At 41.3% G+C, this 15,702-nt stretch overlaps 1 protein-coding gene across 2 annotated transcripts in view; it reads left to right on the plus strand.

Moving 5' to 3' along the window:
* The window catches only part of zgc:110158 (uncharacterized protein LOC553590 homolog), a 39,450-nt gene that overhangs the window by 14,690 nt on the left and 9,058 nt on the right, over window positions 1-15,702 (plus strand). Inside the window, exons 4-6 of one of the 2 annotated variants that reach the window (XM_034144032.1) lie at window positions 2,350-2,434; window positions 13,071-13,160; window positions 15,566-15,649. In XM_034144032.1, coding sequence (XP_033999923.1) covers window positions 2,350-2,434; window positions 13,071-13,160; window positions 15,566-15,649 — 259 coding nt within the window. The remainder of the gene's footprint in view (window positions 1-2,349; window positions 2,435-13,070; window positions 13,161-15,565; window positions 15,650-15,702) is intronic. The other variant, XM_034144115.1, reaches the window with a different exon arrangement.

Raw genomic sequence — 15,702 nt, forward strand, 5'->3', positions numbered from 1 at the left:
CATTTTCTTTTAGTAAACACTGAAAACGGGTCCCACAGACCCAAACAGCACACAACGGTTAAAGGTAAGCATATCATAATGTTAAAATGTGCTAAATATATACACTGCAAAAAACAAAAAAAGAGGAGTAAAAGTAGCTCACGACTTGTTTTATTTTTTGAAAGTAGCCCTCATCCTAAAAAAGGTTGGAGACCCCCGTTATAGAACGATACATTTGACAATTTTAAGCTTGGCCGACCATTTGATTGGAGCGATGAGGAACAGGTGGGGCTTGAAAAGGCCCACCTGTTCAAAGTGGGGAATTACAGAAAAAGTTTGAGAACCACTGGAGTAGAGGCACCTAATACAAATAAAATGTGTTTTATTGCATGTGGGTATCACAGGTTCTTTACATTCTTGTGATTATTTGTTATAGCCTTTTTACTTGCTATTATGAGGAATATTAAATTAAAGCTACAAAAAGTGGGCCACTGGATGAAGAATATTATTCACTGTGTGGCTGAAGGACATTCCTGAAATTACCAGTGTACATATTACAAAGGAACACATACTTAAGAACCTGTAGATGTAGAATTACTGACTGGTAAATATACTCTTAAATGCTCTTTGAAAAGTACAGTATCGAGTGTAACTTTTCACCTCAGGGGGTGGCTCTGCTGAGTCAGAAGAATGAACGTCAGGCTTTTAAAGCACTATCAGCAATGTGAGACCAAGGACATGTTTTAATGAAAAGAAAATGAAGGAACAGAATAATAACCTAAAAGCAAAAAAAAGCACGGATACATCTTGAGAATAAGTGTGTTCTCTTGTTCATTAAGGGCCAAAACCTAGATGTAGGTTGTTTCTTTGCAAAATAAAATAAATAATATATATAATGTTGTATTTTATACCTGGGCAAACATCCTTTTCTTTACCTCCTCTCCTTGTTGAGGCTTACAGTGAAAGGACAGATAACCTTGTTGAATAGAAGGTTCAGGTCTTGTAGCCTCTTAATAATTACTCCCTGTTGATGTGTCCTTGAGCAACACACTGACAACCTTATCATCTGTAGCTCAACCAAGCCCTCAGTCCTATACGCTAAAGATGAGTTGGAGGAAAATACACTTTTAGAGATCAAAATATTGTATAAATGCCTCTTGAAGGGGCCCTATTATGCTCATATGCTATCAGGTTCATATTTGTATTGTGTGCCTCTATTGTGACATGTCCTCCTTCATACTGCCTGTGCTGCAGCACCTCTTTTCACCCTCTGTCTGAAACCAGGGCCCAGTCTGCTCTGATTGGTCAGCTGAACAGCTCTGTTGCGATTGGTCAACCTGTTAGAGATGTCCCGCCCCCATCATGTACAATGTTTTGGAGCGCTAGCCAACAGAAGTGTTACAAAGTGATGTCACGATGTTCCCAAAGCAAACAAAGGAGTCAAATGGAGGCGTTTCAGGCAGTGTGTGGGAGAGAAACTCCCTCTGGTGTGAACTTCAGGATTTTAGCCTTTGTAGACCATTCACAAACACCCATATAACACACCAAAGGAAAAGGAAAACCCCAAAAAGCATAATAGGGCCTCTTTAATGATCTCAATCAACTCACTCATATCTAGCATGTCTTAAGAAGTGCAGAGGTGTACGAACAATTCCAGATGTTGGGCTTTCAACATGTCTGTGTGCAACGCAGATTGCCGGGCCCTGTGAAGTGGCTGCCTGATTGGTCCTCTCGTTAGCCATGTCGCTGTTTTACTCTGTGTATAGCACTTCCACTAAATCAATGCACAAAGACTGATTCAATGAAGGCCTCTTAGACAGGTAGCACACCATCCGTCAGCGTTGTTGCCTAGCATGTTTGCGATGATGATTTTCCACTTACTCTGTTTATATAAACTGAAACAAATATCCATTATGGAGACATTTTGTGTCCATTTCTGTCAACTCTTTTTATTGCCTTGACCTTTTGGAGATCATTTTATGAGCAAATATTATCATCCCTGGTAAAAGAATATGTGTTTTTCAGTGAGTTTAGCTCGATATTCATGATTTAAGTCTGACAGTTAAAGTTTGAAGCTAAGAAATGGATGCAGTCAATAAATGGTCCATGCATGTACTGTAACACAAGTGAGTGTGTGTGTATTTTTGAGTGAGTGAGAGGTTGATTGAGGGGGCGACACTGGCATTGTGTCCCTCTTACAATGATGCTCAAGTATATAAGAGGCAGTTTAAGAGTGCTAGGGAGATAGTGAGAGTGTGTGAATGGGTTATGAATAGCTGTTACACATTTGCTTGTATTGCTCTGTATGCTAACCTCTGACCTCTTCGTCCCAACCACCCCCCCCCCCCCCCCCCTCGCCCCTCTTTTCAGTGTATTCTGGGACTTGTATTGTGCGGCTCCAGACCGAAGGGAGACATGTGAGCACTCCAGTGAGGCGAAGGCCTTCCATGACTATGTAAGTGACAACTGGCTCTACAGCCACTTCTTCTCTTCTCACAGAAACACACACTCATTCACTGTAGCAGTGGTTTCTTTGTATGAATGCTTGAGACACACATGTAATAACTGTACAGGTTTGTATAGAAACTTGGAGTATGTAGGAAGAATCTTCAAGAGGCACCTTCAACAGCCAGAAGAGGAAAGTGTGCGCTTTTTAAGACACAATTAGACCGGCACGATAGAAATCCACTCTACTGGGAATCGAACTTTTAATATTATCTCAACAACTAGAAAAATCCCAGCTGACTGTAAACTAATGACGACACAAACAAATATTCAGGGGTCCTCAACATTTCTCAGGCCAAGGACCCCTTGGTTAAAAGAGAGGGAGAAGGGTTATTTTTGTATTTATCTTACATTTTGGGGATTTGAAGATTCTTTCACATGTTTTATGTTGATTGTCTCGTGATTTGTTGTTTTCTTTGTCTTCTAACATCTTGGGACAATGTGTGAAATAATTATTTCCCTTTAACATGTTATACAAGTAAAAGACCTTTTTTTTAATGGAGAGAAAAAAAGCACTAAACTATTAAAATCATAATGCGATAGCTTGCTCACGTGATTGCATGAGGACTTTTTTTTTTATATACTTTTATTGTCATTACACAGTAGGCCTACTTACTATGTAACAAAATGGTTTCTCTGCATTTGACCCATCCTAGTGTTAGGAGCAGTGGGCTGCCATTATGAACGGCGCCCGGGGTAACGCTCTTGGGTAACAGACTCACTGTTTGATGTTTTGTGTTTCATACACATTGGCCAAAATAACTAGCAAATCATGTCACTGTAATAATGCATATTTTACACGTAAACAAAAATTCTCAGTAGCACCATTTTATGCTTTCACCTGTTATATGTGCTCCTGTTATAGAACTGGATATTTCTACCAAAGTGCAGCTTGAGAATCGTAGTTCCCTTCTCTCATTTATGTACTCAGGCTTTTACCTTTTGTCTTAATATCAAAGAATCAAATATTACTAAGCCTTTGAGGTGCTGTTTTTAAAAGTGTCTGCAGATAAATGAGTGCAACTTTTACATCCAGAACCATCAGGGCCCAAAAACGCTCCAAGCACTTTGTATCTCAATGGTTTATCAAGAAATCGTGAGAGAATAAATATTTTAGAGTGTCTAAGGATTGAGGGTTTTGTGTGCTGTACAGTGGTGATGTTAAGCTACGTGAATGAAATTGCCGCAAGTGAGTAAAATCACAAATCGAGTAACAGAAGAAAAACTCTGTAGCCTTAAAAAAAAGCCGTACGTTCTGTTTACACTGTACGTTTTTATGTGTCCTTGAGGAATTATTCCATGCGGTTGGGCGTCTGAAGGAAATAATCTTCTTTCCCCCCATCTTGCCTCTCAATGAGGTCAGAGGTCACGTTCAGCTATGAAACAGTCTTTCCGGAGTTTGAAGGGATTCAGTGTCTTGCCCAGGGACGCTGGGGGGGGGGGGGAGGGGTACTTGCTGTCACAGGTGCTCAGAACCAGGTCTCATGCAGAAGGAGTCCAGTAATGCCAAATACAAATGTAAATATGTGGCTGTTTTTCACCACTTCGAGGGGTAACTGTAACTGTATCCACTTGTGTGTAAATGTCATGTGTTGTGATTGACACTGTTCTATAGCCTGTCCTCTCTGGTCAAGACAGTGTGGCATTGTGTGTGTGTGTGTGTGTGTGTCTGTGTGTGTGCTGTATAGTGGGGGGAGATAATGGAATAGAGTTCTAATCCGGTAATCCCAGCACTGGGCTGAGGCTAAGCTAGGGATTTATGCGTGTGTGCGTTCGTGTGTGTTGGTGTGTGTGTGTGTGTGTGTTGCGAGTGTATTTTTGGACGTGGAGCATTTTTGGCAAGCAGCCCATAGATGGAGGGTGGAGGGGCTCACACCCTCAGTGCCAGTGTGCCAGTTAACCCCGGCTGTGTGTGTGTGTGTATAAATGTAGATGGGTGTGCTACATGGTCGCTGGCTGTCTGCTCCTAACGGTGATAAAGCGAACTAGACGGCACCGGTTTAATTTTGGCTCCAGCCCCCTGAGGCTAGTCTCTGAGCACAGGTCCTTTTCTACTGGTTTCAAAAGAATGAGCCGGTTGGAGGCATGGGAAGAAGAAACGAAAAGAAAAGATATTTCACCTTCCCTCAAAAGAGTTTCTTAGCCTTTTTGAGAATTGCTGGTGAGCAAGCATTTATGAGGTATTATCACAGCTCTCTCTGGAAAGGTTTATCGATACAGTAAAGGCTACTTTCCACATGTACTGACCCTGGTTATAAAAGTAATGCAGGGGCTGCTATCTTAGAGTGACTCGGTATTATGTCAAGTTTGGGTTTCTAAGTATATAGTTCCTTTAAGCGTATTATTCACCAAAGAGGAAGGCATAACGGGTTTAATATTTGGAAAGCAGATGCAGGCAATTTTTTCTTCATATGCTGATTCATATAATTCATTTAAGTGTTTTATAATGGTATCGTTCATGCAGGCTTTTTAGATAAAGCTTAAATGGCTTGACATATTATACATTTAAAATATATAGACTTCTTTTTCTTTTACCATTTTATAATGATAAATGCTGAATTGTACACCTAACCAATTGATATGATTGAGACCAAGAGTACATTTTAATGTCTTTATAGTTAGCTCCATTAATTGTACCTTCATGTCTTACGCCAATTAATTTGCTGGCTTGATTAGCAGTGTTAATTGTTAAATCCGTCTTAAATCAAGTCCATCCACTCCTGTAATTTAAATAATGGGAGTTTGATCTTCGGAGCTAAGCACTCCACAGTTAGGAGCTATACAACATTAGCAAAACATTTCACAAAAAGCACTTCTGATCGAGGCCTGGTTTTTGTTCGACATTGCTAGAATAAATTGGTTTAATTGCGATTCATCGACTTGTTCCTGGAGATCTTTGTGTGTGTGTGCTTCCTTTTTAACCTTTGAATATCTTACACTGGAACTTGATGTACTGTAAGTGTAGAACATAACAAACACTGGAAAGATGCCTCTTCTTAAAGATCTATACGATTCACCTAAGTGTTTTGACAGTGTATGCACGTAGAGTATTTAATCAGCAATGTGTTAATGTGCCGTTGTGATGTTGATACTTATTTATTGATTTCATGATTAGTCTTATTCTTCCTGCACTGTTCTTGTTCACGCTGTATTTACACATCTGCCCACTCTTATCATTTCTCTCACACCTTTCTCACTCTTCTCTCTGTCTTTTTTGCATTTTTGCAATTCTCTCTCTGCTTGTGGTTTCTCTGCGACGCCCCCGCATCTGCATCCCCCCCCCCCCCTCACTGTCTTTACTATACGTGTACTCTCCAGTCCGCTGTCTCTCTCGCCTTATCGCTCACTCCCTCTCTCCTCCTCTTTTCCTATCTCTTTCTTGACCCCCCTCCTCCCCCCCCCTCATTCCATTACCACCACTACTACCTCTGTTCCCGAGAGAAGATTGATTGGCCAATCTAGCTGTTTACCCACAATGCCTAGTTGTGCCGAGAAGGAGAGGGCAATGTAGACCGCATGAAGAAAACAGACAGTTGTTAAGGTGTTTGAAAATGGAGTAAGTGGCCGAATGTCATAGATAAAAAAAGGGGGGAGGGTGCCGGATCGAAAAAAGGTTTTATTTAATTTTTTTAATCCAGTAGCCACAGGATGTCTTGAAATCCTAACACTGAAGAGCACTTGATATCAGGGAATGAGCTATTCTTCATTATTATTCAAATTATGTTTTTTCCTTTATTCAAAGTTCACATCTTGTAAAATGACTCACTTGTTTAGCAGTAAGATTTGTAAGATAAAGGAAAATATAACAATGCAATATAGTCATGCCCTCTTGGGTATTTAAAGATTAAGCTCATTTTATTGTACATTATGATGCCTTTCAGCTGTATTTGTAATTTACCGGCTGTCAGTTATGCTGCTTTCATTATAAGTGTTTTATGCATCTTCAAAAATCCAAACTGGCAAACATTATGCACCTTTTGAAGGCCATATCATGTTTTCTTTTCTCTCCTATACGCTACTTTAAGGCCAAATGATATGCATTACAGTTGAATCAAATAAGCACTTTTTGATTTCAAAAAGATACTTGCGTGTATTCTGCCTTTTCCTGTTTTGCCTTTTCACTGTACAGCAATAGAAGTGTGCTGTAATGGAAAAAGTGAAATAATACTCTAGTAAACTTGATGATTAGCTGTGATAACGATAGGAAACTCTGCGTTACATGTGTGGCACAGACTCATGTGTTACACGGCTGAAAGCAGCTGTTTGTCTCCTTGCGTCATTTTAATATTATTTAGAAAAACAGTGGATCCTTGGTGGTAATGTGAAACAGCGGTGGAACAGACAACACTATTGTACTCTTTAAAAACCCCAACATTACTAGAAAAGGATATTGGGATACTGACAGATATTTGCCAAACTTTATCGAACTTGATATAAACAACAAAGTGACCTAAAACTCTTGAATGTTGACGGATGAAAATAGTGAACATAGTTTCATGATGTCACTAAAAAAATGCAGTGGTAGTTTAAAGTGGTTTCATTTGTGTGGAAACATGGAGGACCATTTTGTTGTATTAATATGCAGACATCTCCTTGTTCTGAAAATATCTTTAAGTTTAGTCGAAGCTATATTCTGGTTCACAGTTGTTTCTCCTTTTCCTCATATTCTTGTGTTTCGCCCTCTCTGCCTTCTCTCTGGAGTGTTGGCTAAGTGGATGTTGTGTCTGCAGCATGTATTAGTGCTGTCATCCGGTGTGTGTGCATGTGTGTATGTGTGTGTCGGCCTGTCTGGTTCAGTACTGATGCCTTGGCAGCAGCTTTTGGGGAAAAGTGTGCGAGTGTGTATGGTGTGCGCCAGTTTTGAGGACCAGCTGGGCTTTCAGAGATTGTGTGTGTGTGTGTGTGTGTGTGTGTATTTGTGTATTTGTTTGTCAGACGTGACGGTGAGAGTAGCAGCCGTATCCGGTTGCTCCAGAGCGAAAACACACTGTTTTGACTGGGCTGATAAATTAGCTAGATCACCACAGTCAGCTATTTTTCCTCCCGTCTCCACACTCCTCCATCCTCACTCCTTCACCTCCCTCCTCCTCCTCCCTCCTTCTTTCCCTCCCTCTGTGCGCTAAGGACAGCGGGTCAAGGAGACAGTGATGAGGTACATATCAGTGTGAACCAGAATGTAGATTAGTACCCTCTCCAGGCGGGGACACACATAAATACCGACACACACACACACACAGATACTTGGGCTGTCTCTTGCTACCTCTCCTCTCTCTGCATCCACTGTTTATGTCTCTGTCTTTATCCCTGTGAAAGGTATCAGGCGGAGGTCAATAATGTGTTGAGCACTATTGATCCGTCCGGTAGGTCCTATGGGTGGAGGAGAGGGAGAGGGAAATGGAGAGGGAGGGATCAATGCTATTCTGTACCGCCATCTACATACTGTACTGTACCAGCCAATCAGATCATTAGTCTTTTGTTCCCTGATAGATTGTTCATCAACATTGTGGGTTTGTACTTAGGAGGAAAGGCAAACTCAATATGGTGTCCTCGCAGGGAGCCGCGACTGGGGATTAACACTGTTAAAAATATTTTGACACAAAGACACCATCATGGTGCCATTCGGAGGTAAATATAGTGTATGTTACTTTTGGATTCTCCTGATTTGAGAAAAATTGATATTTGCATAAGAAATCAAAGGCTGTTCCAAACCTGCGTCTGACAGACCAAAACAGATAACCCCCCTCAGTCCTGGAGGAAGTGGCTTCAATAGAATAAATCAGTCGGAATACTCGGATACCAGCAAACTAACCGTCTGAAGTGGGACAGTAACATATTCCTGGAGATTTAAAGGATAACTAACTACTTGTATATTCTTAACAGTCAGAAACAGTGAAGAATTCCCAATCCAAGGAAACTTTCTCCGATGAAGTTTATTATTTCTTACCCACAATCCCAAAGACATTCTGATGATCGTCTTCTTTTTTGGGGGGTTTGAAAAGCTGGAGCACATTAAGGGCATTTAAAAAAAAAATAAAAGAAAAACTGATAATTTCATTGAAAAACTCAACATTTTAGTTAATGATGTATACAAAAAAATTACAAAAGATTTATTTTGATTATGTTCCACCAATTTCTAGCTGAAAATTGTTAACAAATTGCATAGTGTAAAGATCAATGCCTCAGTGCTTTTTAGTCTTTAGTTTTTGAAAGAAAGTTTTCAGGTGAATTAATTATTTTTAAGGTATCATGGGTGAATAGACAGGTGAGTGGTGGTAGAAAAGAGCGGCAAAGTTGCCTAGCCAAATTTGGACTTTGTGGCTACATTTACTCAGTATGCCTCTATGGTAGGGCTGAACGATTCATCTATTTTAAATCGAAATCGCGATTTTAAATGATGCAATTATCAAATCGCAATTTTCTTCTTGTGTGTCAGTCATCCACACCAATCAGAAGTGCTGTGCTCCACATGTACCAGTCATTGTTAACCAATCAGAAGTGGCCCATGATAGAAGGTGATAGACAGATTGATCCAATCACCTGCCAAGTATTTTTGAAATACTTTTCCAAATGGCTTCCAATGGAGCTTTCCTAGATGGTTTTGGTGAAACAAACCATGCGAGTCAGGTTAGTAATGCTCCATCACATGTTATCTATTCCAGGGTGAATCTGAAGCTTGACTTTAAAGCAACCCAACGGAAGTTTCATGTAAGTTTAGTTCTTTCACTCGTAGCTCGGGCTGCGGGGGTGCTAGAGGCGGGAGCACGTTGATACGACCTTCCTAGCCGGAGATGCGGCCGCATTTTACAATAAACTTCTGTTGGGTCGCTTAAAAACAAATATCGCAAATCGAATCGCAATCGCAATATCTGTCAGAAAAATCGCAATTAGATTATTACCCCAAATCGTGCAGCCCTACTCTATGGCCACTAAACCAACATGACAGCCAATTAATTAGTCTGATGTTTCATTACAAACACAGAAAGAGATGCTTTCTGGGAAAATGTGAACAAACTGTGGAGAGCACTTGTCAGAGACCCAGCCACACTCGGCTCTTTCCTCATTACATTTATCCAGAATAAAATATATTTTGTGTTAATAATATATGAAGGTCATTATAGATTTTTATTGAATACTGCCATAACTACAAGGGCCATTAGCTCCGTCGCTACAGGTTGAAGGGACAGAGTAGTTGAACTAAAATTGAGGGTTAATGCATATATAATACGATACTATTTACCTTAATAAGTAATGGTACAAATATCATTATTCGTGGCAGTTTAAATTGAGTTTTTTTATTTGTACTTTGTATAAATCTTGTAGCTTTTGAGGTCTTTCGTAATAGTCTTTGGATCCTAAAAATATAATTTAAAAGAGACAATGTTAAATGTTATGCTATTAAATAATGCTTAAGAAAGCACTTTTCTACACTGAGGCCAAAGTGATGATCTACAGTTCAGGTCTGTAGCCCAGAGAGTGTATTATTGATAGCCAAGTAATGTAAAATACAGCTCGGTAGTATTTTCTACAGAGTGCTTGTGCAGATCTGCCGAAGAAGGCCATTAAAATATAGTTTACAGTTTAAACACTGTAAATATTCGCAGACATTTGAAAATGTGTCCCATGGGTTTTGTTGAACTTTCAGCTTGTCAATGAAAGAAAGGTATTCTTCTCCTTCCTGCTGCACGTCAGGCATTAAAGCCCTTTCAAGTCGTGCTGCCACCCGGCGCTTCCCCCGTTATTTACAGACTCCCCTCCATACATTCAGACTGGAACTGAATAATTCAGCTCGACTACAAAAACCCATGTTCATTATACCAACTAATTAGTGCAGCAATGTCTGATGTGGATTGTACCGTCTTTTTGAACTGGTTTTTCTGTATTATGGTATGTTGTGTCTGCATTAGGAGTCATTGTTTACCTGCACAAATGCTAATAAGACATGTTCCAGTAGATTTGATTCCTTAGTGAATCAACTTATTCTGATTCAACGAGGCAGTCTTGTCATGAGGCTTTCCGACAGCTACTTCCGAGCATCGACTTTAAATGGAAAGGTAGATATAGACATTTCTGTGGGCGCCACCACAAAACACTAGAAAAGCACGGTTGGATCCTTGTTGTGTTTCCTCAGGCCAGTTGGTTTTAATAAAGACCGACTGCATACTAAATCTACCTCTGCTAGTGGCAACTACTACCTTACGTACCTTGCTTTTAATCAGCAAATGTGGAAATGCACGAGCAGATAGTCGATCATTAATTGTCTACAACAGTAATGTGACCAGGTGATTGATTGTGAACAGAAATCTCTCCTCGTAACATTTTCTGTCTCCCGTATCATCTTTTCTTTTTTTCTTGTTCTGCCTCACTCTTGTATCTTCTAACTCACTCTCTCCCTCACTCTCCTGCATCTTATTCTCTCTCTCTCTCTGCGCTCCTGGAGCGGGGGATGCCAGGGGGACAGAGTGCAGATAGGACCTGTCTCCATAGCAACAGCTTCTGCAAGCTGCTGACACCCTACTGGGGGGGCTGAGGGGAGGAGAGGTTGTGATGGGGAGGAATAGTACTGGGGCTGGGGCACAGGAAAGGTGTGTGTGTGTGTGCCTTAATGTGTGTGTTTCTGTGTGTGCACCAGTGCTGGGAAAATAAGTGAGGGGGGTCACGGAGAGGAGAAAAGATGGAGAGAAAAGTGTGCAGAAGAAGAGATGAGAGGGAGGGAGGGAGGAGAGAAAGAGGCAGCCGACCCGGCTTCTTCCCCAGGGACTCAGTGGCCTGCTCATGTTCACTAGCAGAATTAGCATAAAGATGGGGGGAGGTGTGTGTGTGTCAGTGTGTGATTTTTCTCCCATTTTCATGTGTGTTGGTTTCAGATGGTAAGGAGAAGAAGGGCAGCGAGTGTATTTGTGTACATGCGTGTAATTGCTAATATGCGTTCTTGTCCAAGCATACAGGGTATTTCACATGGATGTGGTGTGTGTGCTGGTGGAACGGTAGGTGTGTGTGTGTACATACAGTGTGTACAGTGTGTGTGTGTTTATGAGAGCGACTCCCTCCCCTGGGTCTTAAACCCCTCCCTGTTGGGTCCTGTACCCTGTGGTTCTCCCCTGTCTGCCTCTCTGTACTGAAGGGCCGGACTTTATGAGCCTGTGATGCAACTCTTTGTGTGTTCGTGTTGGTCCGTTCAAATGCTTGCGTGTGTGTTTGTTCCGGCGTGCTTATGTAAGCACTCTGAACACGGGTCTCCATCTATGTGTGTTGACAAGAATACAGTTATATCATATTTATCTCCCGGGCTTCACCCCCTCTTCTCTTTGCTCGATTCTAGGTTTTTTTTCCCATATTGTTTGAGTGACGTAAGGTGGAAACGGCTGAATTGTATTTACATGTGTCGGCCTACTGTGATCTGTAATAGTTAATAGGGCCTCCTTCCAGACGAAGGGTTTAGAGTTAGTCGTTCCCTGCTTTTAATTATCTTTTGCATTCCAGAAACGCTACACTCATCTTATTTGCTGATGACTTGTTGCTATTTGTTCAAGTAGTGTAATCGTTTGGGCTCATGCAGGATTTCAAAAGATTTTAGATACGTCTGTAAAAATAACCATTCTCGTTATAAAAAAATGCATTAATATATTTTTGGAGAAGTTTTTAATAAGCAAATGAGAAAAGGAAGAAATGCAAATATTACAAATGACATTATTCGGCATGCATTGTCGGATTTTAATATACAAATTACCTTGATAACATGCCTCGACAAATAAAACTAACAAAGCTAAATACATTAAAAAAAAAGGCTTTTTTTATTATTTTGTAATACAATACCTTCAGCCTACAAAATGATCATAGAATACATTGTAGTTTTTTCTGCATTTCTATACTCAATGATCTGGCAACACCGTGCTAATTGTGTTTCTGGATCTTCCAAAATGTAAGTTATATATTACCATATTGCCAAAGTCCAGGCAAAAGGGTTTCTGTTGGATCACACACAATAAAGCAATATACACTTTTCTTTGGAAACCTATGAGGGGTTTTACTTCTGCTGTTTGTTAAATAATCAAAAGACTGTTAAACTGTGTTTGTTAGGAGATTAAAACAAGATATAAGTGTATGAAATAGCCACTAGTGTATACCTTGCCGATTAACAGCTTCCATTGGCCAGAAAAGCATCACTCCGCATTAGACAGTATGATTGCTTTATAAAGAAATTTCCCTGTAAGGGATTAATAAAGTGTTTCTTCTTCTTCTTCTTCTTAGCTGTGTGTCAGTGAAACTCCATTTTTCTCCTTGATATCTGACTCTTCTTGACTACAGAGAACATATTTGAGTTGGATTTCTCTACTGATGAGCTTCTCTTTTACCCTCTCCACTACACAGATGAGGGAACCATTTAGAGGTTGTAAAGCGGGACACTCACCTTTAAACTTTGGATGAGAGGGGTTGGGGGGGGGGGGGGGCAGGAGGTGCAGTGATTGCAGGTGCAGACACTGCCCCCTAAAGTCATTTGGTGGCCATTGCAGAATGTACATAAAGAGCAGTTGGAGACACACCCACTTACACACACCACAATTAATCACCATGATTGTGTGTTTCAGAGCGCAGCGGCAGCGCCCAGCCCTGTGATGGGCAACATGCCCCCCAACGAAGCCATGCCCGGCGGTCCCATGCCCCCTGGCTTCTTCCAGGTAAGACTTTCTCCTTTGTCACTGTCCTGTGTACTCCTCCATCACCTCGAGTAACATACCATTACTCCACTCGACTCTCAAAAAACAAACCAGGCAGAATGCGCATATTATTTTTAAACTAATAGAAAAGACTATCAGCAGGCCAATATTATTTAGAGATATTAGACTATTTATGACTGTATTGGCACTTATGTTTGCACACTAGGAAGAAAAAAGCACCAATAAAACTGATTTAGGATTTGGCTTAAAAAGAACATATTTTTTTGAAAATTGAATTTCTATTTAGTTTTTTTTTTTGCAGTTTTTTTTTTTTACTGAGCAGCAACACTTTTATATATTGTTCATAACTGATATTTCTGATTAAATAGTTAACTGTAACTTTAATGTTTATGTAAAACAAAGTCGTTTTTTTATATCACGCGTCAATCAGTCAGGGTCTAGTAATAAAGTCCTTTAGCCTAAAATCAAAAGTGTTGATCAGATAACAAGAAAATTCCATCTCTCCCACTTTTGTTCCCCACATTTTTCCAACCATCGTTTATTCCACTTCCGATATTTACACCCACCGCAGCCTCAGATGGTGCTCACAACGTTTATTCATCCGCTTCGTGATTCAACCATCCCGTATTCATGCTATCTCTCCACTCCTTCCATCGCCGTCTCCGTCTCTGACCTGTCTCTGCTCTGTGAAGGAAAAGGTTTTAGTGTGGGAGATGGCTGTCTGAAGAGTGTAGAGAATGAGACACACACACACACAGGCCTTCGTGCACACACGTTCACAAACATCCTCCGCGAGGCAGTGGTGTGATGGACAGCACTGGCATTTGGCAGCAGGCGCGATAAGGTGGTGGAGAAGAGTCGGAGAGAAAAAGCAGGTGACACGATAGAGGAGTGGGAAGGAGGGAGGGGGAAGGAGGGAGGGGGATGAAGAGGGGTGAGAGGAAGAAGAGAGGGAAATGTGAAAGATCAGTGCCACCAGGACTGTGGCCCGGTGTTTGTTTCTGTGGCTACCTACCACTCCATTGTTTGGTTGCTGAGAGCGAGGCAATGTGCTGAGAGGATGGTGGTGTTGCTGGGGAGGGAGGGTGGGGGGGATTAGTGAGAGTACGACTGTGAATAAGCAAGGGAAAGGGTGGGGGGAGAGAGGGTGAGGAGAGACGGTGAGGAGAGACGCATGGAAGTGCTATTTATAACATGGTGGGGGAGTGAGAGAGAGTGTGTGTGTGTGTGTGTGTGTGTGTGTGTGTGTGTGTGTGTGTGTGTGTGTGTGTGTGTGTGTGTGTGTGTGTGGTGTGTGTGTGTGTGTGTGTGTGTGTGTGTGTGTGTGTGTGTGTGTGTGTGTGTGTGTGTGTGTGTGTGTGTGTGTGTGTGTGTGTGTGTGTGTGTGTGTGTGTGTGTGTGTGTGTGTGTGTGTGTGTGTGTGTGTGTGTGTGTGTGTGTGTGTGTGTGTGTGTGTGTGTGTGTGATTATCAAAATATTCCACATGCTCAAATGTTAACATTTAGCTTTATAATAACTTTATCTGAAGAAAATAGTCAAAAAGTGGCTTCATTTTTCAAATCAAGTGTTTTTCAAATCAAGAGTAAACAAATCTGCCATGTCTAATTTTAGTTTTTTGTTTGTTTAGGAGATTAATAATGTGTCTAGAATAATTAAGAAACAAATGCATCTCAATGACAGCGTCCTATAACCCAAGCTGCTGTTTCAAACAACTCATTTTGTTTGATCAACATTTTAAAGAAGCACGGGAAAAGATGAAGGCAGTGACCGCAATAAGAGTGAAAAAAAGAGACTGTTGCATAATGAGTTATTTATTGGGGGTCGTTAACCTCTTGTTTTGGGGTGAAATGTCAGCAATAACACAGCAGGGGGTTGGAGAAGCTCGGGGGAGGCTGGCGCTGAGACATTGTCATACCAAAGAAGGATCATAATAAGCTGGAAAAATCCCCCTAACTTTATCTTGGTTTTGTCGGTATCATCTTTGTGGTTTGAAGTTACCACTAGCGCCTGTCCTGCTGCTTCCTGTCCTGTTGCAGTGAGCCTTTGGCAACACTGCCCCCATGTGGCTGAGAGGAAAACTACACCTAGTCCCCTGACCTGAGGGTCCCAAACATCATTAATAATGCTAGATACTGATATATGCTGGCTTGTTTTCTCTAAAGGGCGAATTAAAACTGTTGGGCTTTGGCTTTGAATCCTGTGTTTTTGTTACATAGCAGATCAACTAACCGCGCTTCTAAAAGAGCTTTACCCATCTTTTTGCTCCTCTTCTTCCTCCTCAAGACCCCCGCTTACTCCCCACTTCTCGTCCACCTCTTTCCTATGGTTTTCTTCGGCTAATTCCTCCAGGTGTAAAGCCCACTTTTGGGCCCTCCCCTCTCTGATATCGCTCTTCTTTCTTAAAGGGACCACCCGGCTCTCAGCAATCCCCCCATGCACAGCCCCCCCCACACAACCCCAGCAACCCAATGATGGGACCCCATGGCCAGGTAAGAGGCAAACCCTTTCTCTCAAACACCCCTCTCTCTTTCATACCCTCTAA

Source organism: Trematomus bernacchii, unplaced genomic scaffold (assembly GCF_902827165.1).
Source record: "Trematomus bernacchii unplaced genomic scaffold, fTreBer1.1, whole genome shotgun sequence".
NCBI classification, from domain to species: domain Eukaryota; kingdom Metazoa; phylum Chordata; class Actinopteri; order Perciformes; family Nototheniidae; genus Trematomus; species Trematomus bernacchii.